The sequence below is a fragment of the Triticum urartu genome, chromosome 3, assembly GCF_003073215.2.
Source record: "Triticum urartu cultivar G1812 chromosome 3, Tu2.1, whole genome shotgun sequence".
NCBI classification, from domain to species: Eukaryota; Viridiplantae; Streptophyta; class Magnoliopsida; order Poales; family Poaceae; genus Triticum; species Triticum urartu.
In genome coordinates this window covers 697,650,523-697,676,330 of record NC_053024.1, presented here as the reverse complement: position 1 = coordinate 697,676,330, position 25,808 = coordinate 697,650,523, and the positions used below count along the sequence as shown (strand labels likewise).

The window sequence follows — 25,808 nt, the reverse complement described above, 5'->3', positions numbered from 1 at the left end:
AGGGAAATGGTGGTGGCTGTCACCGATCGACGGACCCGGGAAGAGGAGTAGGCGCGTGCCCGTCCGTCTCGTGTCTGCGGCGATGCAAATCCGGCTTAAAATTGGATTGGGAATGGATCGCCCGCGGACGCGGGCGGACAAAATGGGTCGCCTCATTGGAGTTGCTCTAAGGGGTCTCCCTACCATAGTGCATTGTTCGACCATGTAATTTGGTTTGTTGCTTTATTTATAAAGCGGGCGAAAACCTATTTTAAGATAAAATATGAGGCCAGTTGTTGCTGGACCATTCTAGGCCGGCTCCATGTGTCCAAAACAAAGCAAAGCAAAGGGGCGGCTCCAACCGGTCCCAGGCTTGAAAATCAATTTCCGCTTTTGTAAGACGCATACACTGTGAGAATACGGTCCAGTCTGCCTCCCCCCTCCGGACTAGATCTGGCTTCCTGGAAGAGACAGCCAGCTTGAGCTCCCCGTTCCGCACTCGCCGCCCACCAGACCCGGACCAGTGGCCGCCGCCATTGAGCTCCAGCCGGACCGATCCGCTCTTCAGGTTAGGCCTCGCCCGACTCATCATTTCTTCTGCTCCTCCCCAAGATCCACTCTGCTTCTGCTTTTGGTCAGAGGAGCTAAGTTATTACTTTTTTTTAGAACGGCTAGAGGAACAAGCGCGTCGAGAATCTCGGCTGTGGCCATCTCCGACGTGGGCGACGGCCCGACGACCATGCCCAAGACAGAGCAACAACCTCTTCCCTCTTGCTCTTGCTCTTGCAGCAAGAAACATTTTTCCTCCGTGTCCCTGTCTGGGCCCACACGTCATTTGTTTTAGGACGATTTTGCCCTCGGGTTGGTCGTTTCCCCTGGTCTGGTTCGACCCAGCCTTGCGTGCTCGAATGAAACGACCAAACACAGGAGGTGAAAGACGGCGCCGCCATCTCGCCGTGCTCTGCTTCCTTATCGGCGCACCGCCACCTCGCCGTGTCTCGAGTCCCGCCGCCTTGAGACCGCGCCCATATTTATTGTCGCTGATAAGTAGTTTTTCATTTTCAAGTGGTAGCAGTAGCATATCTACTACGGAGAAGGATTCTTGCTATTTTTCAAGTGTGTCGTACTAAAAGCTCCTGATTGCTTCAGCAAAAAGAAAAATATGATGAAACTACTCTGTCCAACAGGTACGTGGTCCGAGACACAGGAAATCTAGATGGGGAGTATCATGAAACTATATTACGAGTGGGAAATCCAGGTGCTTGTGCTCCTTAGCTTCATGCTACAAATGTTCCTCTTCTTCGCCGGCAGCCTTCGGCGGCGTGGCATCAACTCGTTTCTCAGGTTCTTCACTTGGATAGCTTATCTGGGCGCGGACTTAGTGGCAGTTTACACCCTGGGCTACCTCTCGCGCCATGAGGATGCCACCACCGGACTATCTTTCTTCTGGGCACCATTTCTTCTCATCCATCTTGGTGGGCAGGACACCATTACTGCTCTCGCCATGGAGGACAACAAGTTGTGGTTGAGACATTTACTGACCCTGTTTATGCAAGTTGTCCTAGCTTTATATGTTTTCTGGAAGTCCATTGACAAACACGGCGTGGAGCTTCTAGTTTCGGATGTCTTTGTGTTTGCTGCCGGAATTATCAAGTATGGAGAAAGGGTATGGTCTCTCAAGTGTGGGAGCTTTGAAACCCTCCAGGGTTCCACTGGACAACAGTACAAGCAACAGGTACCAGGAGAGGTTGCCGAGGATCCCTATTCTCACATTGTTTGCGCTGTCCTGCATCGTATGCCACGTGTCTTTCGAATCTTTACAGCACGATCAGGTGATAGCGGTAACGTTATCCAACAAACCCCAAGCAATTGGGTGAAGCGGATGAGGCTCGAGCTTGGCATGATGTATGATGATCTGTATACTAAGTCCTGTGTGCTCAGAACAAGGAGTGGCATCATATTGCGAGGCATCTCTCAGGTGTCTGTTCTGGTTGCCTTGGTGCTCTTCCTCACGAGCGACAAACGGAGGTACAATAGAGCCGACATTGCAATCACCTGGTCGCTCTTCGTAGGATGCTTTTTGTTGGAAGTATGTGCCATGTTTATTTTGATAATGTCACCATGGACCTGCGCGTGGTTGAAGATGCGAAGGTGCGGCATGCTTGCAAAGTTGTCCTGGTTTCTCCTGTGCAGTGGCATTGGATGGCCAGAGAGGAAGCCATATCTAAATTCAATTGGGCAGTACAACTACCACAGGTGGTTGGATGCAGGCAGCGACCAGCCAAGGTCATACAGTCGACGAGCAATGACCACAGTGATCAAAAGCTTGGTGAATTTGGTTGGTGTCAAAGAGGATAAAATGTTGTTCTGGATGAGCAGGTTACTAGACACCGAGCACGTGGAGGCAGATAACGAGACGATGGAGTGTGTTGTGAAGGGAATTACCGACTTCGATGCTGAAATCAACAGAGATCCCCGGCAGTGGCCAAAACTTGGCGGCATAGTGCAAGAGCTACAAGACATTCGTGAAGATTTTGGTGGAAAGGTTGCTTTAGTGCATTTTATCACAGAGGCACACTTGAGAAAATATCCTCTTCATCCTCCTTCGGACATGGAGACAGACACAGGTACCAGCTGCAGTGTCTTGATGGAAGTATGCCGGAAACTATCCAACTACATGGCATACCTTTTGGTTACCCACCCTTCGCTGTTGCCGCTCAATGACAGCGCCTTATATACGCTGGAGCAAATGGCACACTTGTTTCCACATCTTATGGATGAGCAGCAGGATTCTGAAGGTTTCTTCAGCATCGAGCCAAGCATGGAAACACTGCAGGAGTTGGTAGACATATGGACCAAGCTGCTCATCTATGCGGCCACCAAGTCCCGGCCGGAGCTGCACGCGGCGCACTTGGCCAGAGGAGGGGAGCTTATCACCTTCGCCTGGCTGTTCTTGAGCCACAACTTTTTGGGAGATTCCGAGGTGATCAAGGTGCAGCTTACCAATGCCAATCAGAGAGGGACGATAGCATACGTCTTCGGAAATCCTGCCCCAAGATAAGAGCATCAGATCCAACACAAGCCCTGCAGAGTGCAGACTCCTCTGTTCTTCATTCGATCTGATTTTACTCCTCTTCTGTTTGCTCTGGCGCATCTCACGACGCAAAACAGTACTGAAGTCTATACAGTATCGCAGCTGACATCTAGAGGTATGTGACATTTATTTTTTTGCAGTAATGGCATCACTTCAAACCTGATGTATTTGAGCGAATAGGCAGTGCAAAAACACCAACCGCTGTATTACTACATTCCTTTGTTGTGGTAGCATCATTTATACACTGCAGCTACAATTGGGATCCTTAGCTGTTACTGTACTAACTGAAGCCAGAAAAAGAACTTAATCTCTCCATGTGGGCAGAATAGGAACTGAGAAGCCAGAAAAAGGCTACTGTGTGAGATAAGTCATATTTGTATGGAGCAATTCAGGCTCAAAGTTTATAACCCACCCTAACTAATTAACACGGCTGATGTGTGAAATGATCCCAAATAACGCCACCACTGTTCTTTCCAGATAGCGTCACATTCTCTGGCTGTTCTGAGATCAAGAGATTCCATAGTATGATCAAACATGGTAACTTAGAGTTTCCGTTTGAACCCTCAGAAGCTGCTAAGTGACAAAAGTCTAAAACACTGGAATAGAGTAAGTATCATCCTCACAAACTTGTTCCATTTTTCTCTATCTCAAGAAAAGCATCATCATGTCCCTGGCAATCACAAATAATTCTAAGACCATCATAGTACTCCAAATTACAGAACAGTTCTGCAACTTATGACTGGATCTTCGAAGTCAGGTCACTATTAGGAGGAGCTTATAACATGACTGGATCTTTGTAGTCAGCTCATTATCAGGAGTAGCTGCAAAACATGATTTGGGATGGTGAGGGTATAGTGTAACACCCTCGATGCGACTATAGCTCCCACGTGTCGAGGCACGACTTAGAGACATAATCGCATTGAAAGCATATGTCGCAAGTTAGGCAATCTTCACAACATCCCATGTAATATGAATAATAAAGGGGAGAACATAGTTGGCTTACACTCGCCACGTCACATCAGAGTACATAAATAACATACATCATCCAAACACTCATGGCCCGACTACGGCGCCAAAAATAGAAGATAACCCAACATGCGACACGGTCCCAATCACCCCCAACCAGGCACCACTACTGATCGTCAGGAAAAGACACGTAGTATCGCTGAGAGTCCTCGTCGAACTCCCACTTGAGCTCGTACTCGTCACCTGGAGTGGAAACACCTGGACCTGCATCTGGAGTTATAGTATCTGTGAGCCACAGGGACTCAGCAATCTCGCACCCTCGCGATCAAGACTATTTAAGCTTATAGGAAGGGTAAGGCAATATATATGTGGAGCTGCAGCAAGCGACTAGCAAGTATGGTGGCTAACTTATTCGCAAAAGAGAGCGAGAAGAGGAGGCAAAGCACGAGCGAGAAGCTAGAGGGCAACCTGCGCAAACATTACTCCAACACCGTGTCCACTTCCCGGACTCCGCCAAGAAGAGGCCATCACGGTAACACACTCAGTTGATTCATTTTTAATTAATTAAGGTTCAAGTTATCTACAACCGGACATTAACAAATTCCCATCTGCCCATAACCGCGGGCACGGCTTTCGAAAGTTCAATCCCTGCAGGGGAGTCCTAACTTAGCCCATGACAAGCTCTCACGGGCAACGAAGGAATAGACCTCCTCCCAAGACGTTCCGATCAGACTCGGTATCTCGGTAACTCAAGACACTTTGACAGGTTAAAACAAGACCAGCAACACCGCCCGAATGTGCCGACAAATCCCGATAGGAGCTGCACATATCTCTTTCTCAGGGCACACCCAGATTGTCTTAGGTACGGGTAGGTCAGCCCAGAGTTGCCCCTGGTGGCCACCGGTAGCTGACAGGTGGACCAACACTCAGAGGAGCACTGGCCTGGGGGGGTAAAATAAGATGACCCTTGAGTCTGCAGAACCCAAAGGAAAGAAAAGGCTAGGTGGCAAATGGTAAAACCAAGGTTGGGCATTGCTGGAAAAGCTTTAATCAAGGCGAAATATCAAGGGGTTCCCATTATAACCCAACCGCGTAAGGAACGCAAAATCCGGGAACATAACACCGATATGACGGAAACTAGGGCGGCGAGAGTGGAACAAAACACTAGGCGAGAGGCCGAGCCTTCCATCCTTTACCAAGTATATAGATGCATTAAGATAATATAGCAATATAATGATATCTCAACAATTAAGTAAAAGATGTTCCAACAAGGAACGGCCTCCAAACTTCACCTGCAACTAGCAACGCTATAAGAGGGGCTGAGCAAAGCGGTAACATAGCCAATCAACGGTTTGCTAGGACATGGTGGGTTAGAGGTTGACATGGCAATTTGGGAGGCTGACAAGGAAATGGTAGGCATCGTAGCAATGACATAGCAAAGAGCGAGCAAACTAGCATAGCAAAGATAGTAGTTATTTCGAGGGTAGGATCATCTTGCCTGCACAGTTGTCAGAGTTGACTGGATCCTCACAAGCAAACTCAACGGGCTCCTCGGTAGCGAACTCGTCTCCCGGCTCTACCCAAACAAGACAAACAAGCAACAAGGATACAATCAATCACGTGCAAGAACAAGCAATATGATGAAATGATGATATGCTATGCGGGATGCGATGCGGGATGCAAAATGCAAGATATGACAGGAAATGCATGAGCCTGGCCTCAACTTGGAAAACCAAGTGTGCCACTGGAAAGATGGGATGAAATCGCTTGAGAACTATATAAAGATCACTGGAATCGGAGTTACGGTTTGGAAATGGCAAGCGTTTTAAGATATGACACCGGTCTGCGATTTACAGCAAGTAGGCATCTAAATGCAATAAAATGAACATGCTACAGCCACCAAACATGACAACAAAATACATGGCAGGGATGCACACAAGATGCTTAACAAAAGACTAGCACTGAGCCACGGCCAATTCATCCATTATGAGGTTCAAACAAGCATGGCAAAAACGCAACAAAACAACATGATACATGACCTGATTATGGCAAAAACTTAACAAAAGACTTAGTGAAATTAACACTTGTCTGAAATTTCAGATCGTGAAGCCCTCTTCGGAGCAACAAAACAACATGATACATGACCTGATTATGACAAGTAAGAACATGGCATGGAGCTACTCAACAATCTTAACAAAAGACCCAAAGTGACCTCGGGCCAAAATGGTTCACAAAATATACTAACGGGCACACGAACATAGCTAAAACACAATCAGTTTTCAGACTTAGTGAAAACTAAGACATGCTGAAATATAACTCATGAAGGCATGTAAACGAGCTCGATGCACTCACTACGGTGCAAGTAATGGCAAGGCAAGCATACATCCATTAAGAAGGCACAAAATACAAGCTAGAAATGGCAAGAACAATGGCATCGCATGCACGGATCAACTACAATAACATCGGCAAAATCGCAAACGAGTTGACGATCTGCCCAGATTAACAATGAAGCAAAAGTAGAGATCGATTGACTCAATCTAGGGTACTCCATAATTGCCAACAAAGATATGGATGTATAGAGCATAACATGATTAACAAAACTCCCTTACTGATCATCCTCAAAAGAGGCACGGATCACTAGGAAACAAGCTGAACATATGGCATCATGAACTAAATAATCCCAGACTTAGTGAAAACTACTAAGTCCCTGAAAACAGAGTTACCGGGTGCCTCACTTTGCAAGCTTGCACAAGTCACCACACACATCCTAAAAATGCATGGGTTGCACCTCTGGAAAGAAGACAAAATTCTTAACAAAACATATGAAGGACTCACAGGCATAGCATGCACAAAATAATCATGGCAAAAATGACAAAAGTCTAAGATGAACTAGCAGATCTGACAATTAACTCACGAAGCCTCCTTCTAATAGCATTTCGGGCATCAAGATGAGCTCAAATGAAAATGATGCAATGGAATGAAATGATCTACTCGTCGAGACGAACATTTTGATATACTGTATGCCCAAATCGGAGCTATAGATGCGGAGATACGGCAGGGCAAAGTAGACATAAAAATTAGGGTTCGGGAGCGAAAAGTCAACCGAGATATTTTTGGATCTAGATCCAGATCGCACGGGAACCGAGGCCGCCAGGAGTTACTGTAGCTTGAGGTCGCTGGAAATGTCGGCGGAGAGGAAGGAGAGGACTGGGGCGAGGCCGGCCGTCGAGGGCGCCGCGGTGGAGGGCGGTGGCGGCGTCCGCGGCTCGGGGCGGCGGGGCCGGCTCGGGGCGGCGCGCCGGAGTGGCGGAGGCCCGCGGCGGCGGCCGAGGAAGTCGGCGCCGGCGTGGAGAAGCGGCGCGGTGGCTCTACCGCCGGAGCTGGAGGCGATGGCGGCGGGGGCGAAGGCCGGGCGGCACGGAGGCGATGGGCTCGGGGGCCAGGCGCGGGCTCTCCCGGCCGCGCGGCGGCGGGGGCGGGCGTGCCACGTGTCGCGTCGTGGTTGGTCGAAGGCGGCGGCGGACACTGTCCGGCCGGGGGCGGACGTGTCCGTCGGTGGCGGAATCTCTTTTTTTTGACTAGGGTTAGACGGGGAGAGATCCGGGATTTGGAAATGGGGGGGGGGCTATTTATAGGCATAAGTGGAGCTAGGAGAGTTCAAATGAGGTGCGGTTTTCGGCCACGCGATCGTGATCGAACGCTCTAGGACATGGAGCAGAGTTTGGTGGGTTTTGGGCCAAAATGGAGGGGTGTTGGGCTGCAACACACTCGAGGCCTTTTCGGTCCCTCGGTTAACCGTTGGAGTATCAAACGAAGTCCAAATGATACGAAACTTGACAGGCGGTCTACCGGTAGTAAACCAAGGCCGCTTGGCAAGTCTCGGTCCAATCCGGAAATGTTTAATCCCCACACACGAAAGAAAGCTAGAAATGACCACCGGAGGAGAACGAAGCGCCGGAATGCAAAACGGACAACGGGGAAAATGCTCGAATGCATGAGATGAACACGTACGCAAATGCAATGCACATGATGACATGATATGAGATGCATGACAACGAAAACAACACACGGAGACAAAGACCCGAACCCGAGAAATAAATGTAACTTAACGCCGGAAACGGCAAGAGTTGGAGTACAAAAAGGGAAAGTTACATCCGGAGTGTTACGACACTCCACTACGAAAAGATCTCGTCCCGAGATCTAGGACTGAAAGAACTCCGGGTACTCAGAACGGAGGTGATCCTCGCGTTCCCGGGTAGGTTCACGGTCGGAATGGTGTGACCACTTGACTTTGAGAAATTTGATTGACTTGTTGCGAGTCTTGCGTTCAGTCTCTTCAAGAATAGCAACTGGGTTCTCACGATAAGAGAGATCTTCTTGGAGCCCAATGTCCTCGAAGTTGACTGTGCGGTCAGGAGTCTTGAAGCACTTTCAAAGCTGAGAGACGTGGAACACATCATGAACATTTGCAAAGTTTGAAGGAAGCTCGAGTTGATAGGAGAGGTCGCCTCTCTTGCTGACAATCTTGAAAGGTCCCACGTATCTAGGGGCAAGCTTCCCTTTGATACCGAAGCGACGAGTACCTTTCATAGGAGAGACACGGAGGTAAACATGATCTCCGATCTCGAAAGCCAAATCACGGTGCTTACTATCATAGTAGCTCTTCTGGCGGGATTGAGCTGCTTTGAGGTTATCTCGAATGACTCTGCACATTTCTTCTGCTTCTGTGATTAAGTCATTACCCAAAAGTTGACGTTCATCGGTTTCAGACTAGTTGAGAGGGGTACGGCACTGCCTGCCATACAGAATTTCAAATGGGGCCTTGTCCGAACTTGCTTGAAAACTGTTGTTGTATGAGAATTCGGCATAAGGAAGACAATCCTCCCACTTCATGCCGAAGGAGATCACACAAGCCCTGAGCATATCTTCAAGAATCTGGTCGACACACTCGACTTGACCGCTTGTTTGAGGATGGAAAGCAGTGCTGAAGTGGATGTTCGTGCCCATGGCCTTCTGAAAAGAATCCCAAAACTTCAAGGTAAGCATGCTGCCACGGTCTGAAGAGATCACTTGAGGAATACCGTGCAGAGAGACAATACGAGAGGTATAGAGTTCCGCCAATTGAGCTGCAGTGATCGACTCTTTGATAGGCAGAAAGTGAGCCACTTTGGTGAACTTGTCGATGACAACGAATATAGCATCATTGTCACGCTTGGACTTTGGAAACCCAGTCACGAAGTCCATTTCAATGTGGTCAAACTTCCATTCTGGAATGGCAAGAGGTTGGAGGAGACCTGCTGGCCTTTGGTGTTCTGCCTTCACTCTTTTGCAGACATCACATTCATTCACGAATTGAACGATCTCGCGCTTCATTCGAGTCCACCAATAAGCTTGCTTGAGGTCCTGATACATCTTCGTGCTCCCAGGGTGGATGGAGAGGAGAGAATTGTGAGCCTCGTTCATGATCATTTTACAGAGGTCACCTTTGGGCACAACAATACGATCCTCGAAGAAGAGAGTGTCCTTGTCATCAAGGCGGTAGCACTTGTACTTGGATTGACTCTTGGCAATCCCAATCTTCACCTTTTTCACCATAGCATCAAGAAGCTGGGCTTGGCGAATTTGGTCTTCTAAGGTAGGAGAGACTTGAAGGTTGGCAAGGAAACCTTGAGAAACAACTTGCAGATTAAGTTTGCAGAAAGCTTCACAAAGCTCGGGTTGATAAGGCTTGAGAATCAGACTGTTGCAGTAGGCCTTTCTGCTCAAAGCGTCAGCAATCACATTGGCCTTGCCTGGAGTATACTCAATACTCGGATTATACTCTTGAATCATTTCGACCCATCGAGTTTGCCTAAGGTTGAGATTAGGCTGAGTGAAGATGTACTTGAGACTCTTGTGATCAGTGAAAATGTCCACTTTTCTTCCCAATAGAAGATGTCTCCAAGTCAACAGAGCATGTACAACTGCCGCCAACTCGAGATCATGAGTGGGGTAGTTCTTCTCATTAGGCTTCAACTGGCGAGATGTATAAGCAACAACTTTCTTCTCTTGCATCAAAACTGCGCCAAGACCTTAGAGAGAGGCATCACAAAAGACCTCGTACGGCTTGGATTCATCAGGCGGAGTCAGAACTGGAGCGGTGATCAATTTCTCTTTCAAAGTGTTGAAAGCAATATCACATTCCGAAGACCAAACGTACTTGACGTGCTTCTGAAGAAGATTTGAGAGAGGCTTCGCGATCTTAGAAAAGTTTTCAACGAATCTTCGGCAATAGCTTGCGAGACCGAAAAAACTGCGGAGTTGCTTCACGTTCTGAGGAGGTTCCCAATTCACAATTGCAGACACCTTCTCAGGATTCACGGCAATGCCCTTGGCAGAAATGATATGACCAAGATAAAGAACCTCATCGAGCCAAAATTCACACTTGAAGAACTTGGCATAGAACTGATGTTCCCTGAGCTTATCGAGAACCAAACGCAAATGCTTGGCATGATCTTCCTTGTTCTTCGAGAAAATCAGAATGTCGTCGAGATAGACCAAAACGAAGTCATTGGTGTAGGCGTTGAAAATGAAGTTCATCATGCGAGAGAACGTCGGAGGAGCGTTGGCGAGGCCAAAAGACATGACAGTGTATTCATATGAATCAAAGCTTGTTCTGAATGCTGTCTTGGGAATGTCTTCTTCACGAATGCGAATCTGGTGATAACCCATACGGAGATCAAGCTTGGAGAATACTTGGGCACATTTGAGTTTTTCGAATAGCTCATTGATGTTGGGAAGTGGGTATTTGTTCTTGATGGTCTTCTTGTTCACTGGATGGTAATCAACACAAAGTCGATCCGTTCCATCCTTCTTCTTCACAAAAAAAACACCACAGCCCCACGGAGAAGAACTAGGCTGGATGAGACCCATTCTCTCTTGCTCATCGAGTTGCTTCTTCAGCTCCTTCAACTCTTCAGGTCCGAGTTTGTAAGGACGCTTGCACACAGGTTCCGTACCAGGCTCAAGATCAATAATGAATTCAACTGGCCGGTGCGGAGGCATTCCTGGGAGCTCTTCTGGAAAGACGTCTTGATATTCGCAAACGACAGGAATTTGAGAGATGGCATCCAATTCACCCTTCTCATTGAGAGAAAACAGACGGATAGTAACATCACGGGCGGCAAAGACAATTACATCCTCAGACGAATGAGTCAATTGAATCTGCCTGGCTGCACAACCAAGCTGAGCCTTGTGCTTAGAAAGCCAATCCATTCCGAGAATAAGATCAATATCCGAGTCACTAAGAACCGTAGGAGAAGCCAAGAACTTGTAGTCCCCCAAAGTGATAGAAACATCCGAAACGATGGAGTTAGCCTGCATGCGCTTACCGGGAAAGACGACTGCTAAAGGACTAGGCAAAACTTGCGAAACCAATTCATGCCTATTTGTAAACGGTCTCGAGATGAAGCAATGCGATGCACCAGTGTCAAAAAGAACTTTTGCAGGAATATCATTAACAGGAAGGTTACCCATGATCACATCTGACGAGTCCTCTGCCTGAGCTGCATTCATCAAATTGACCTTGGCATGCTTGGGGTTATGCTTGACCACAGCTGTACTTGCCGATCTCACAGGAGGAGGAGGAGGGAGACGCCTCTGGTTGAAACACTTGTTGGCATAGTGACCCTTCTGTTGGCACTTGTTGCACGTGACCTATGAAAGCGGACGGTGATACGGAGCACTCGATCTTGGAGCTTGAGACGAAGTCTTGTTCTGAAAGCCAGGGTTGGGTGGGTGGGAAGAACCACTGCCACCTTTGCTTTTCTGCTGATACGGCTGACGGAACGGAGGAGGAGGAAGCCAAAACTTCTGCTGCTTGGCCACTTGAGTAGAGGAAGAAGGAGTAACATCTCTGACTCGCTTCCTGGAAGCATCACACCTCAACTGAGTAGCCTCTTGCTTCAGTGCCATGTTGTAGAACTCATCGTATCTCAAGGGCTCGAAAAGAACAAGAGCGAGCTGAATTTCTTCTCTGAGACCACCCCTGAATTGATATATCATGCTCTTCTCATCAGGGACGTCCTGCTTGGCAAAGCGGGCGAGCTTCTGAAACAACTTGTTGTAGTCATAGACAGACAAAGAGCCTTGCTTCAGATTGCGGAATTCCTCACGCTTGCTTTCAACCATGCTCTGCGGAATATGATGAGCTCGAAATCTCGACGGAAATCATTCCAAGTGATAACACGTCCACCTCTGGAATCCTTGTACTGCTGGAACCATTCTGCAGCTTGATCTTTGAGTTAGAAGGAAGCGAACTTGACAAAATCCTCAGGCCTGACATTACTGCACTCGAAAAGCTTACACAGATCCACAAGCCAATCGTCAGCATCGGTTGCCTCAACACAATTGCTGAAAGTCTTTGGCCTGTTAGCAAGGAACTGGTTGAGTGTAGCAAAGTGACTCTGATTGCTGCCTTGATTCCCTTGACTGCCTTGATTGCGCTCTTGGAGAATTTGCATGATCAGCTGAGTGTTTGCATTGGTTGCGGTCATCACAGCTTGCCATGCCTCTGGAGGAGGTGGAGGTGGTGGCGGATCTTGATTCTGGTTCTGACTGGTGCTCTTAGCGGGAGCCATCCTGAAGAGGTTGACCACCGTTAGCACATAGACAGATAAATGAAGCTGAAACCAACAAAATGAAAATTGCAACATAAAGTGTTCACATCCGAACAAAAATGAACGAATGCATTCCTCTTCAAATGGTCACATATCCATAAATTGAGAAGCCACGTAGAATTAAGGTAGAGAAATAAATCAACAAGGTACGGATCAAGAACGAATAATCGGTAAAAAATCCCAATCTCAAACCAATATCCGTGGAATAAGAACTAGAGCTACTAGAATTCCTACCTATGAAACTCCCGAACTTTTCCGGTTAAGCAATCAGGTGTTGGGGATACAGGGGAAGCATAATATCTCACCCAAACTAGCAAATCCTACATCCAGCTGTATCCATCCTTCAACACATAACCAAGAAAAACTTCGGAAACCATCTACCTCAACCTTCAAAAAGCATCCGTTATACAAGTTATGGCGATACTCCCGAACTCCCGCCCCAGTACTGGGTGGCGTCGAGGTTATCTCACCAACGAACTACATAAAAAAGATTTTCGATGTCGGCGAACATATCTCAAGTATTTCAGAATTGCAACGATAAAATTATGATGACAACACCTTAGAGCTCAACTCCCCGAGACACTTCCACTAAACCCCTGACAGGAGGCACCAAGTCAATGTTCTCATCATAAGCCATCGGAACGATTCCAAGATACTCGTGTGATCCTAAAAAAAAATTTAGTGAAATTTGAGAAGAGAAGAGTCAAAACTCTACGTCAGGATGCCTTACCAGAGCGATGAGGAGACTGGGAAGTAAAAATAATTCCTAATCTCTCCGATATATAATTCCTAAATGACTCAAAACATTTTTCTAGACACAACTCGGCCGCTAAAAACGATCAAGCAATGGGGCTCCTAAGGTCGGGGAAGGCTCTGATTACCAACTTGTAACACCCTCGATGCGACTATAGCTCCCACGTGTCGAGGCACGACTTAGAGACATAATCGCATTGAAGCCATATGTCGCAAGTTAGGCAATCTTCACAACATCCCATGTAATATGAATAATAAAGGGGAGAACATAGTTGGCTTACACTCGCCACGTTACATCAGAGTACATAAATAACATACATCATCCAAACACTCATGGCCCGACTACGGCGCCAAAAATAGAAGATAACCCAACATGCGACACGGTCCCAATCACCCCCAACCAGGCACCACTACTGATCGTCAGGAAAAGAAACGTAGTATCGCTGAGAGTCCTCGTCGAACTCCCACTTGAGCTCGTACCCGTCACCTGGAGTGGAAACACCTGGACCTGCATCTGGAGTTATAGTATCTGTGAGCCACAGGGACTCAGCAATCTCGCACCCTCACGATCAAGACTATTTAAGCTTATAGGAAGGGTAAGGCAATATATATGTGGAGCTGCAGCAAGCGACTAGCAAGTATGGTGGCTAACTTATTCGCAAAAGAGAGCGAGAAGAGGAGGCAAAGCACGAGCGAGAAGCTAGAGGGCAACCTGCGCAAACATTACTCCAACACCGTGTCCACTTCCCGGACTCCGCCGAGAAGAGGCCATCACGGTAACACACTCAGTTGATTCATTTTTAATTAATTAAGGTTCAAGTTATCTACAACTGGACATTAACAAATTCCCATCTGCCCATAACCGCGGGCACGGCTTTCGAAAGTTCAATCCCTGCAGGGGAGTCCCAACTTAGCCCATGACAAGCTCTCACGGTCTACGAAGGAATAGACCTCCTCCCAAGACGTTCCGATCAGACTCGGTATCTCGGTAACTCAAGACACTTCGACAGGTTAAAACAAGACCAGCAACACCGCCCGAATGTGCCGACAAATCCCGATAGGAGCTGCACATATCTCTTTCTCAGGGCACACCCAGATTGTCCTAGGTACAGGTAGGCCAGCCCAGAGTTGCCCCTGGTGGCCACCGGTAGCTGACAGGTGGACCAACACTCAGAGGAGCACTGGCCTGGGGGGGTAAAATAAGATGACCCTTGAGTCTGCAGAACCCAAAGGAAAGAAAAGGCTAGGTGGCAAATGGTAAAACCAAGGTTGGGCATTGCTGGAAAAGCTTTAATCAAGGCGAAATATCAAGGGGTTCCCATTATAACCCAACCGCGTAAGGAACGCAAAATCCGGGAACATAACACCGATATGACGGAAACTAGGGCGGCGAGAGTGGAACAAAACACTAGGCGAGAGGCCGAGCCTTCCATCCTTTACCAAGTATATAGATGCATTAAGATAACATAGCAATATAATGATATCCCAACAATTAAGTAAAAGATGTTCCAACAAGGAACGGCCTCCAAACTTCACCTGCAACTAGCAATGCTATAAGAGGGGCTGAGCAAAGCGGTAACATAGCCAATCAACGGTTTGCTAGGACATGGTGGGTTAGAGGTTGACATGGCAATTTGGGAGGCTGACAAGGAAATGGTAGGCATCGTAGCAATGACATAGCAAAGAGCGAGCAAACTAGCATAGCAAAGATAGTAGTTATTTCGAGGGTAGGATCATCTTGCCTGCACAGTTGTCAGAGTTGACTGGATCCTCACAAGCAAACTCAACGGGCTCCTCGGTAGCGAACTCGTCTCCCGGCTCTACCCAAACAAGACAAACAAGCAACAAGGATACAATCAATCACGTGCAAGAACAAGCAATATGATGAAATGATGATATGCTATGCGGGATGCGATGCGGGATGCAAAATGCAAGATATGACAGGAAATGCATGAACCTGGCCTCAACTTGGAAAACCAAGTGTGCCACTGGAAAGATGGGATGAAATCGCTTGAGAACTATATAAAGATCACTGGAATCGGAGTTACGGTTTGGAAATGGCAAGCGTTTTAAGATATGACACCGGTCTGCGATTTACAGCAAGTAGGCATCTAAATGCAATAAAATGAACATGCTACAGCCACCAAACATGACAACAAAATACATGGCAGGGATGCACACAAGATGCTTAACAAAAGACTAGCACTGAGCCACTGTCAATTCATCCATTATGAGGTTCAAACAAGCATGGCAAAAACGCAAATGCAAAACAGATTACAGACTTAGTGAAATTAACACTTGTCTGAAATTTCAGATCGTGAAGCCCTCTTCGGAGCAACAAAACAACATGATACATGACCTGATTATGACAAGTAAGAACATGGCATGGAGCTACTCAACAATCTTAACAAAATACCCAAAGTGACCTCGGGCCTAAAGGGTTCACAAAATATACTAACGGGCACACGAATATAGCTAAAACACAATCAGTTTTCAGACTTAGTGAAAACTGAGACATGCTGAAATATAACTCATGAAGGCATGTAAACGAGCTCGATGCACTCACTACGGTGCAAGTAATGGCAAGGCAAGCATACATCCATTAAGAAGGCACAAAATACAAGCTAGAAATGGCAAGAACAATGGCATCGCATGCACGGATCAACTACAATAACATCGGCAAAATCGCAAACGAGTTGACGATCTGCCCAGATTAACAATGAAGCAAAAGTAGAGATCGATTGACTCAATCTAGGGTACTCCATAATTGCCAACAAAGATATGGATGTATAGAGCATAACATGATTAACAAAACTCCCTTACTGATCATCCTCAAAAGAGGCACGGATCACTAGGAAACAAGCTGAACATATGGCATCATGAACTAAATAATCCCAGACTTAGTGAAAACTACTAAGTCCCTGAAAACAGAGTTACCGGGTGCCTCACTTTGCAAGCTTGCACAAGTCACCACACACATCCTAAAAATGCATGGGTTGCACCTCTGGAAAGAAGACAAAATTCTTAACAAAACATATGAAGGACTCACAGGCATAGCATGCACACAATAATCATGGCAAAAATGACAAAAGTCTAAGATGAACTAGCAGATCTGACAATTAACTCACGAAGCCTCCTTCTAATAGCATTTCGGGCATCAAGATGAGCTCAAATGAAAATGATGCAATGGAATGAAATGATCTACTCGTCGAGACGAACATTTTGATATACTGTATGCCCAAATCGGAGCTATAGATGCGGAGATACGGCAGGTCAAAGTAGGCATAAAAATTAGGGTTCGGGAGCGAAAAGTCAACCGAGATATTTTTGGATCTAGATCCAGATCGCACGGGAACCGAGGCCGCCAGAGTTACTGTAGCTTGAGGTCGCTGGAAATGTCGGCGGAGAGGAAGGAGAGGACTGGGGCGAGGCCGGCCGTCGAGGGCGCCGCGGTGGAGGGCGGTGGCGGCGTCCGCGGCTCGGGGCGGCGGGGCCGGCTCGGGGCGGCGCGCCGGAGTGGCGGAGGCCCGCGGCGGCGGCCGAGGAAGTCGGCGCCGGCGTGGAGAAGCGGCGCGGTGGCTCTACCGCCGGAGCTGGAGGCGATGGCGGCGGGGGCGAAGGCCGGGCGGCACGGAGGCGATGGGCTCGGGGGGCCGTTCGCGGGCTCTCCCGGGCCGGCGGCGGCGGCGGCGGGCGTGCCACGTGTCGCGTCGTGGTTGGTCGAAGGCGGCGGCGGACACTGTCCGGCCGGGGGCGGACGTGTCCGTCGGTGGCGGAATCTCTTTTTTTTTGACTAGGGTTAGACGGGGAGAGATCCGGGATTTGGAAAGGGGGGGCTATTTATAGGCATAAGTGGATCTAGGAGAGTTCAAATGAGGTGCGGTTTTCGGCCACGCGATCGTGATCGAACGCTCTAGGACATGGAGCAGAGTTTGGTGGGTTTTGGGCCAAAATGGAGGGGTGTTGGGCTGCAACACACTCGAGGCCTTTTCGGTCCCTCGGTTAACCGTTGGAGTATCAAACGAAGTCCAAATGATACGAAACTTGACAGGCGGTCTACCGGTAGTAAACCAAGGCCGCTTGGCAAGTCTCGGTCCAATCCGGAAATGTTTAATCCCCACACACGAAAGAAAGCTAGAAATGACCACCGGAGGAGAACGAAGCGCCGGAATGCAAAACGGACAACGGGGAAAATGCTCGAATGCATGAGATGAACACGTACGCAAATGCAATGCACATGATGACATGATATGAGATGCATGACAAAGAAAACAACACACGGAGATAAAGACCCGAACCCGAGAAATAAATGTAACTTAACGCCGGAAACGGCAAGAGTTGGAGTACAAAAAGGGAAAGTTACATCCGGAGTGTTACATATAGTGGCAGAGTTCATTTATCCCAGAGCTGAGACGGAGCTCGCTTGTTAAGGCTACATTACAATTGGCCAAATGGAGTGTGGTTTGTAGGCCGAAAGACCAAGGTGGCCTTGGAATTCATGACTTGCAAATCAAGAATGAGGCCCTACTTAGTAAATGGTTGTTCAAACTTCTTACTAAGGATGGTGTTTGGCAAACCATGCTGCGCAACAAGTATCTAGGCCAAAAGGCAGTGTCTCAGGCATATTGGACACCTGGCGACTCGCACTTTTGGGCTGGCCTAATGGCGGCAAAGAAACATCTCTTTCGCTTTGGGTCTTTTGCGATAAGGGACGGGTCGGAGGTTCGTTTCTGGGAAGACATCTGGCTAGGCAATGCTACTCTTCGAGAACAATATCCAGCCTTGTACAACATTGCTCGCGAAAAGAATAATACTATTGCACAAGTGCTCAGTTCATCCCCACCCAATATTTCATTTAGGCGGGATTTGATTGGCCCCCGACTTATGTCATGGCACAATCTTTTATCCCGTCTCGATTCGATTAATATTAGACAAGGCTGGGATGTGTTTCACTGGAACCTTACTACATCAGAGTCATCCACAGTAGACTCTATGTACCGTGCACTCATGCATTCTGAGGTATCAGTGAGTAACAATAAGAAAATCTGGAAGTCGAAGATTCCAATAAAAGTTAAAATCTTCATGTGGTATCTTCGTAGGGGAGTTGTTCTAACCAAAGACAACCTTGCACGACGCAACTGGCCTGGGAGTAAGAAGTGTTGTTTTTGTACTCATGAAGAGACAATCAAACACCTCTTTTTCCAATGCAAGTTTGCACGTACTACATGGTCAATCATCCAAATAGCGTCAAATTTGTATCCGCCCACAAGTGTCGCCAATATTTTTGGTCACTGGTTGGACGGTATTCCAAATAGATTCAAAACGCTAATACGGGTGGGAGCATACGCCTTACTATGGTCGCTTTGGCTATGTAGAAATGATTTGGTTTTCAATGATAAAAATGCTTCTCCTTTGCAGGTTATTTTCCGTTGTACGCACTCGCTTCGTACGTGGTCTACGCTACAACGAGTGGAGTACCAACCGCTGTTCAAGGCGGTGTGTACGCGGTTGGAGCAGGTGGCTACGGTGGTTTTTACCCAACATGGGTGGCAGCATAATCTCCGGATCGGTCCACCATCCATTGTGACATAGGCATAGTGTCGGTCTATAGGACTCTACTATCGCCGATTTGTTGTTTTTTCCATTCATTTTGTCAGACTTTCCGTGTTGGGCTGTGTGCATCCTAGTTATGCAGAGGCCGGGTGTTACTTATAATGTTTTGTATCCGCTTGATGCTACATTTCGAGATAATAAAAGCGCCCTTTATTGAAAAAATTACAATTGGCTTTTTAGGAGCCAATCTATCTTGCTGCCTCTCGCGTCGCCTCCCCCGCGGACGGCTTGGGAGGCCTCAGCCGCCTCCGCCTAGTAACCCTCCAGCGCCCTCCTCCCCCTCCGCCGCTGCCGATGGTCGGCGCCGGGCAAAGCTCGTGCGTGCGACGGCGGCGGCGAAGGGTCTCTCCTCCCTCTCCCGGATCCATGGTGGCGCGGGCGTCCTGATCCGCGGGGTGCGGCACTCCCGGCGGTGTGGCGGATCCCAGAGGCGGCGGGCTCGTGGCGGTGCACGGTCGCCCAGATCCATGGGTGTGGGACTCCCGGCAGCGTGCGGGCTCCGGGCGGCGGCGGGATCGGTGGACGGCGGGCTTGAGCGATGGCGTCGGCCGCGCAGTGCCGGATCTCGTCGCTCGTGCCGGATCTCGCCACTTCGGCCATCGTGGAGGAACCTGGACTTGAGGCGTCAGCCCTGTTAGGCATGGCGACGGCGCCCTCGGCTGGTGACGTTTGCGGGGGGTGGATGGACGGCGTCTTGACCGCGTGGGCGGTGAGGTGCTGGTGGATCTCCTCCGCGCTGCAGGCTCTCTCCCGCTGCACTTGGTGAAAGAACAGAAAGCACTTCCTTTTCTAAAAATTGCTGTCCTCGTCGACATTCCTTTGTTGTGGTAGCATCATTTATACACTGCAGCTACAATTGGGATGCTTAGGTGTTACTGTACTAACTGAAGCCAGAAAAAGAACTTAATCTGTCCATGTGGGCAGAACAGGAACTGAGAAGCCAAAAAAAGACTACTGTGAGATAAGTCACAACATATTTGTATGGAGCAGTAGCTTCCAAGAGTGCTTCTGAGACTTCAGAATTCACAAACTTATGACAGTGTTCTTCAACAAGCAATTCAGGCTCAAAGTTTATAACCCACCCTAACTAATTAACACAGCTGATGTGTGAAATGTGTGCGATAGCGGAAAACGTCTTACCTCGAGAGAGGGACGTGCTTCATTCTTATAAAGAGGGGGCGCAGCCACCCTAGAGCGATCAGTACAAGAGTTTGTTTACAGAGAGATAGTCTAGGGAGAATACCTGGAGAAGGAGATAGATACAATTGAGATAGATGTTTAAACTACCCAACTACCTATTCTATCCTTGGCATATGCGTAATCTTCTCCTAGTACCGGCCGATGGCATCCAGCGTGATATGATGTTTAACAAAATGATCCCGAATAACGCCACCACTGTTGTTTCCAAAGGAGCGTCACATTCTCTGGTTGTTCTAAGATCAACAGATACCATAGTATGGTCAAACAGACAAACATGGTAACTAAGAGTTTCCGTTTGAACCTCCAGAAGCTGCTAGGTAACAAAAGTCTAAAAAACACTGAAATATTGTAAGTAGCAGCATGGTATCATCCTCACAAACTTGTTTCATTTTTCTCTATCTCAAGAAAAGCATCATCATTACCCTGGCAATCACAAATTATTCTAAGACCACCATAGTACTCCAAATTACAGAACAGTTCTGCAACTTATGACTGGATCTTCGAAGTCAGGTCACTATTAGGAGGAGCTTATAACATGGCTGAATCTTTATAGTCAGCTCATTATCAGGAGTAGCTGCAAGACATGATTTGTGATAGTGGCAGACTTCATCTATCCAGAGCTGAGACGGAGCTCACTAGTTAAGGCTACATTACAATTGGCTGTTAAGGTGGAAGAGGACTGAATACACATGAATGACAAGCAAATCAGTATCAGCAGCACAACCCCTCAGAGAAAAAGCAGAGGTTTGACACGTCATTGGCAACTTAGGCATAGGGGCACATGTATTAATTACTCACTCATGATAATCATGAAAGACTTGGACATGTTAATCTCTCAGAAAAAGATACATGTATGCATTTTTGTTGTCATGTATGCACGTATGTATGTTTGCATCTGAAGCTAGATCGTCATGGAATTGAATGCAGTTGTCGGGTTACGTTAGTACTATAGTAGTATTAGTTGATTTCTGTTGCAGCACCATCAGTGTATTTGATGTTAGAAGTATAATTGTGCTTAAGATAGAGAAGAGTTAGAGATAGAATAGGTTTAAACATGTACGACTTGCCATCTACTTCAAGTTTTTTTTCCTTCACATTGTACTCCTATATATACCCCATATGAGTGCCAGATCAATACAACACAATAGAGATATTTGGCATTCTATATTTTCTATATTTGAAACATACACATGGCAGCTGAAAAGGGATGTAGGGTGCAGTTGGCTCACTGACAGGTGGGCCAACCTGCTTCTGGGCCCACATGTCAGTGAGCCAACTACTTCCTGCAGTATGTCAGAGGAGCCTCGTCCGATGTTTGATGGCCAGAGTGAGCTCCTCAAGCTGCAGCGGAAGAGTGATCCATGGAGCTAGCTAGCGTGCTATGCTCTAGAACCGTACTTAACTACGAAGAATCGGTGTAATTCATGGACGTACACTAATTAATGGCAACCTGGCACTCACATATAATTAAAGCCATAGCTAGAGTTTATTAAAAGTTTTCAGAGCATCATTTCTGTTTAAAGAAGAGAGAACAACTAATACAAAGTAACAAAGATGTAAAGTGAACCATCAGTCTTTATTGATGATGTTGATAGTTATACTCCCTCCATTCCACAATGTAGTGCTTCCTCTATCCACGTGCTTTAACTTTGACCGTAAATTTAACTATCAAGACCGATTGCGGCGGGGGCAAAAGTTATATCAGTGGATTCGTATTCGAAAAAAGTTTTTAATTATGTAATTTTTTCTCCCGCCGCAGTCGGTCTCATTCGTTAAATTTATGGTCAAAGTTCAACCTTGGGAAGCGTGGGCGCACTATATTTTGGAATGGAGGAAGTACATGGGAAACAGAAGCGTTTGGAAAGGCGTGATGAGCAATCATCATGATTGTCCCAAAGAGGCAATTGTCATATGGTTCCTATTAAGCAGGGATTAACCCACTAATTAACACTAGTTATTTTTTGCAAGAAGTAACACTAGTTAATTAACCCTAACAATTTCATTGGACCCAGGCCGGGTCCAGCAAAACATACTCCCCCGGCAAGAATGATCCGGCGGATGCTGGGCCACGGCGAAGACGAGATCAGTTCGCCATGCTTTTGGTTTCCTCTAATATCCCAATGAACCAACTAAATGAAAATCTCAAGTGCTTTTCTTTTCTAGCCAAGAGGTACTCAACTCTGAATCAATCGTCGAGAAGCCTTGGCTTATATAGATAGATGTGGAGATGGATCATGCATGCTAAGCTCCTTCACATCTTTATCGCCACGCCAAGCCATGACATGCATCGTGCGTGTGCAGCTTGCAAAGAAATGCCAGATTCACAAGTTCTAGGCAATTTTTTTCTATAGTTTTTTTTTGGTCTGTCTAGGACACATCTAGATGTGACATAGTTATGTAACATCTAACATGATGTCCACTATGTTTGTGGTCTATTTTTTTTGTCACAACTTTTTTTGTTCCTTGTTGCTATCTTATTTATGGGAGATTAGATGTGACATCCTTAGAAAACATCTAGATGTGAATTAGACAAACTGTTTTTTTTTTTTGCGTATTGTCGCCCCACTGCTGTGATCACTTGATCACAAGAACACTATTTTTCGTCCTAGGGAGTTGGCTCCTCCACGAACCAACCAGGAAAAATCGATGTTACAAAGCACACACCAAGGGGGGAAACACAACAGCCACGGTGACACTCGCGAGTTACGATAGCTTCCCTGAGAGAGCTGGGCCTAAACTTGGAGGGGACGAGCCACTCTGTTGGTTCCCCTTGGATTATGAGTGAAAATAATATGACCAAGACGCGTTTATTGTGAGGTAGCACTCTGCTGGACATGGAGTTTCTTAGCTCCAGCTTGTATGAGCTTGGATGAACAGTAAAATCATAAAAAAAGTCAATTTTTTAGCAAACAATGTATAAGTCTAATGTTGTCAATGCTTGCAAAGTTTCATCGTGAAATGACATTGGTAGAAGCCATGGCAAAAAAGTCGATGCTGCAGAAATGTCATTTCCAAAAGCATTTTAGAGAGAAGATTTTGTTTTTTACTTCACGGCTTCTACAAATGTCATTTCACATTGAAATTTGACAACCACCCAAAACATTTTTTAGTTATTTTTTTGTTTTACTGTTTACCCTGACCTCATTTGAGCTCGGGACGGAAAGAGTACTTTTGCACTCTGCTCTTCTCTCTTTTTTTTTAGAAGTGGTACGTGCGAGTTTACTCGAATCACAACATCCGGGCTCGATACGAGCTCAGCGCACCGGCCCACGAGGAAACCGGACCGAAAGAGCACCGGTCCGTCCATGTAACCAGCCCACCAGCCCGAACGACCGCACCACCGTTATCCAGTACCCGGCTCAACCGACCGAGCCGCACCCGGACCCGGACCCGATGTCGCTGGTCGCCTACGACGCCTCCTCCGACGAGGACGAAGCCGGCGACCCTCCCGCCGCCGCCGCCGCCGCCGCCCCCGCCCCCGCCCCGGCCCCTCCTCCCCGCCCCGCCCCCACTGTCGGGCCGCAGCCGAGGCCTCCGTCGCCCTCGCCGTCGGTGCGCGCCGCGCCCCGGCCTGCCGCGCCGCCGCCCGCCCCCAGCCAGTAAGCCCCCCGTGCCGCCTCTCTCTCTAGGGTTTCGATTGCAGTGATGGGGATCGATGGGGGGTTGTCGATTTGGGCATTGCTTACCGGAGGCCGTGATTGCGCCTGCTGGATTTGGACTTAGATTTGACTAACTGATGTCGTGGGTGGCCTGTGGATGTGCTAGAGCTACAGCTACCTGGTACCAAATCACCAGGCCACCGTAGCGAACCATCCGGCAGCTCAAGTCAGGGCTGTAACCAGTTTGTATCTGCTGATGGAGGTTTTATCTCAAAGGAGAGGAGGCACGCTCATGCTGTGTTCAGTTGTTCCTTACTGGTGGGGATCTTGTAGCTTCACAACCCAGAGGAGCGTCCTGTGACGTTATAAAAGATTGCAACTCCTATGCTGAACTACTGATATATGATACCAAAAAATTGTTTCTGTGGCTTGTTGGGTTCCTGTTATGACAGATTCCCCGCCTGGTATGCAGGAAAACCTGCATATCCTATGTTGGTTTGTCAGGGTGAAAATGTTTCATGGAGCGCTCATGGATGATGATTATACATAGAATGTCCTTCTCAAATTTCAAGAATCTGAATTGATAGTTTTATAGTTTTGTTGGATATTGAGCAGCCCTGAACTAAATGTGCTTATAGGGTAGCATCCGTAGATGAATTTGGGTGTGCTTCCCTCACAATTGAAGGGCTCTTCTTACAATTTAATATAATTGAATTTCTCAACCAATGATTTATTGTTTGACAAGCTGCAGTTGCTTGTTCACAGTTGCCCCTTGTGAGTATCATGCGCGGGTCGTTTCCGTGTATGTACAATTCTTTCTCTGTTTGAATGTGTATGCATAGTTTGCTAATTATAACCTTGCAGGATTCGTTTAGGCAGGCTGTTTGGCTTAATTTTCCTCTTAATTCCTTTGATCTATGCCATCACACACCCGTACTTGATTCAGAAAAAATATTTGTATCTCCTTGCTGTATCTCATATTAATCCATGTGGTGAAACTGAATTTGTTTCCAGCTGATGTGGATGCAAAATGTATTTGTATCTCCTTGCTGTATCTCATATTAATTGACTTGCATATATTTCATTGGCCTCCCTTTGTAGGTTCTGCCCATGCTATCTGAGTTCTTAAGCTGATATTCTGTTTTTTTATTGTCCAGGAATGTCTCCCTGCCCGCACCATCATTTGACCTACCAGACATTGCAGATCTTTTTGATTCCCCCTCTCTCCCCAACAGAGGTTCTGCTGGTATGGTGGGAAGTTCATCAAGGAAAAGAGAATCAAATGGATCATCTATTCAAGATCCCCGTAGTAAATTCCCAAGGGCCCAGTCAGCACAATCTCGTGGTGCCAGGAATGCTGCTGCGAGCACATTAGTTCCACCACAGCTTAGTGGAAGGTTAGTCCTGTTTTCATCTACTTAAAACGTTGTTGCGACATGCAATTCTTGTTTCAAGTGAACTAAGGCTAGTGTTCTGCCAATTATGCCAAGAAAACTTCTTCCGTGTTATATATTTCAGCATTTGGTGCCCCTGAATAATGTTTTCCCTTTTGGTTTTGCCAGGAGTAATGTTGTTACTGAAGATATGGGCAAACTATTTGTGGCAAGACGTAAAGATTAGCTCAAAGTACCACTTTATTAACCTCTACCTGGATCCAAATGACACATCTATTGGCTCCCATAGACGTGCATGATTGACGGATGATCGTAACTCAAGAGATTGGACATGCTCTTTTCTGTGACATCTGTTTGATGCATGTTTCTTTGGTGTTCACCTGCAATGTAGCATGTACTTCTTTTTAGGACAATCGGATATCATATTCTACTCTGCAAGGAGAACCTAGATGTCTTCTTTATCATTTGGTTAGTAGTAAGTGGATGGATTATCGAGAGAATGTAGCTTACATTTGAAAAATATAGATGTATGATTCCTATGATTCATCTCTGT

General features: G+C 47.1%; 2 protein-coding genes across 2 annotated transcripts; both read left to right on the top strand.

Moving 5' to 3' along the window:
* Positions 1 to 326: 326 nt before the first annotated feature.
* LOC125549251 lies at positions 327 to 3,303 on the top strand. The gene is made up of 2 exons (XM_048712707.1): positions 327 to 547; positions 1,167 to 3,303. Exon 2 carries the CDS (start codon positions 1,196 to 1,198, stop codon positions 3,038 to 3,040), a length of 1,845 nt encoding a protein of 614 aa, XP_048568664.1. The 5' UTR covers positions 327 to 547; positions 1,167 to 1,195; the 3' UTR covers positions 3,041 to 3,303.
* Positions 3,304 to 23,625: 20,322 nt separating this feature from the next.
* On the top strand, positions 23,626 to 25,792 carry LOC125549250 (translation initiation factor IF-2). Its single transcript, XM_048712706.1, has 3 exons — positions 23,626 to 23,861; positions 25,019 to 25,258; positions 25,424 to 25,792. Exons 1-3 carry the CDS (start codon positions 23,656 to 23,658, stop codon positions 25,479 to 25,481), a joined length of 504 nt encoding a protein of 167 aa, XP_048568663.1. The 5' UTR covers positions 23,626 to 23,655; the 3' UTR covers positions 25,482 to 25,792.
* Positions 25,793 to 25,808: the final 16 nt, after the last annotated feature.

Coding starts and splice junctions, on each gene's coding strand:
- LOC125549251 (XM_048712707.1), top strand. CDS start 1,196: ATGGGGAGTATCATGAAACTATATTACGAGTGGGAAATCCAGGTGCTT.
- LOC125549250 (XM_048712706.1), top strand. CDS start 23,656: ATGTCGCTGGTCGCCTACGACGCCTCCTCCGACGAGGACGAAGCCGGC. Junction 23,862..25,018: donor CCGCCGCCCGCCCCCAGCCA/GTAAGCCCCCCG, acceptor TTTATTGTCCAG/GAATGTCTCCCTGCCCGCAC. Junction 25,259..25,423: donor CCACCACAGCTTAGTGGAAG/GTTAGTCCTGTT, acceptor TGGTTTTGCCAG/GAGTAATGTTGTTACTGAAG.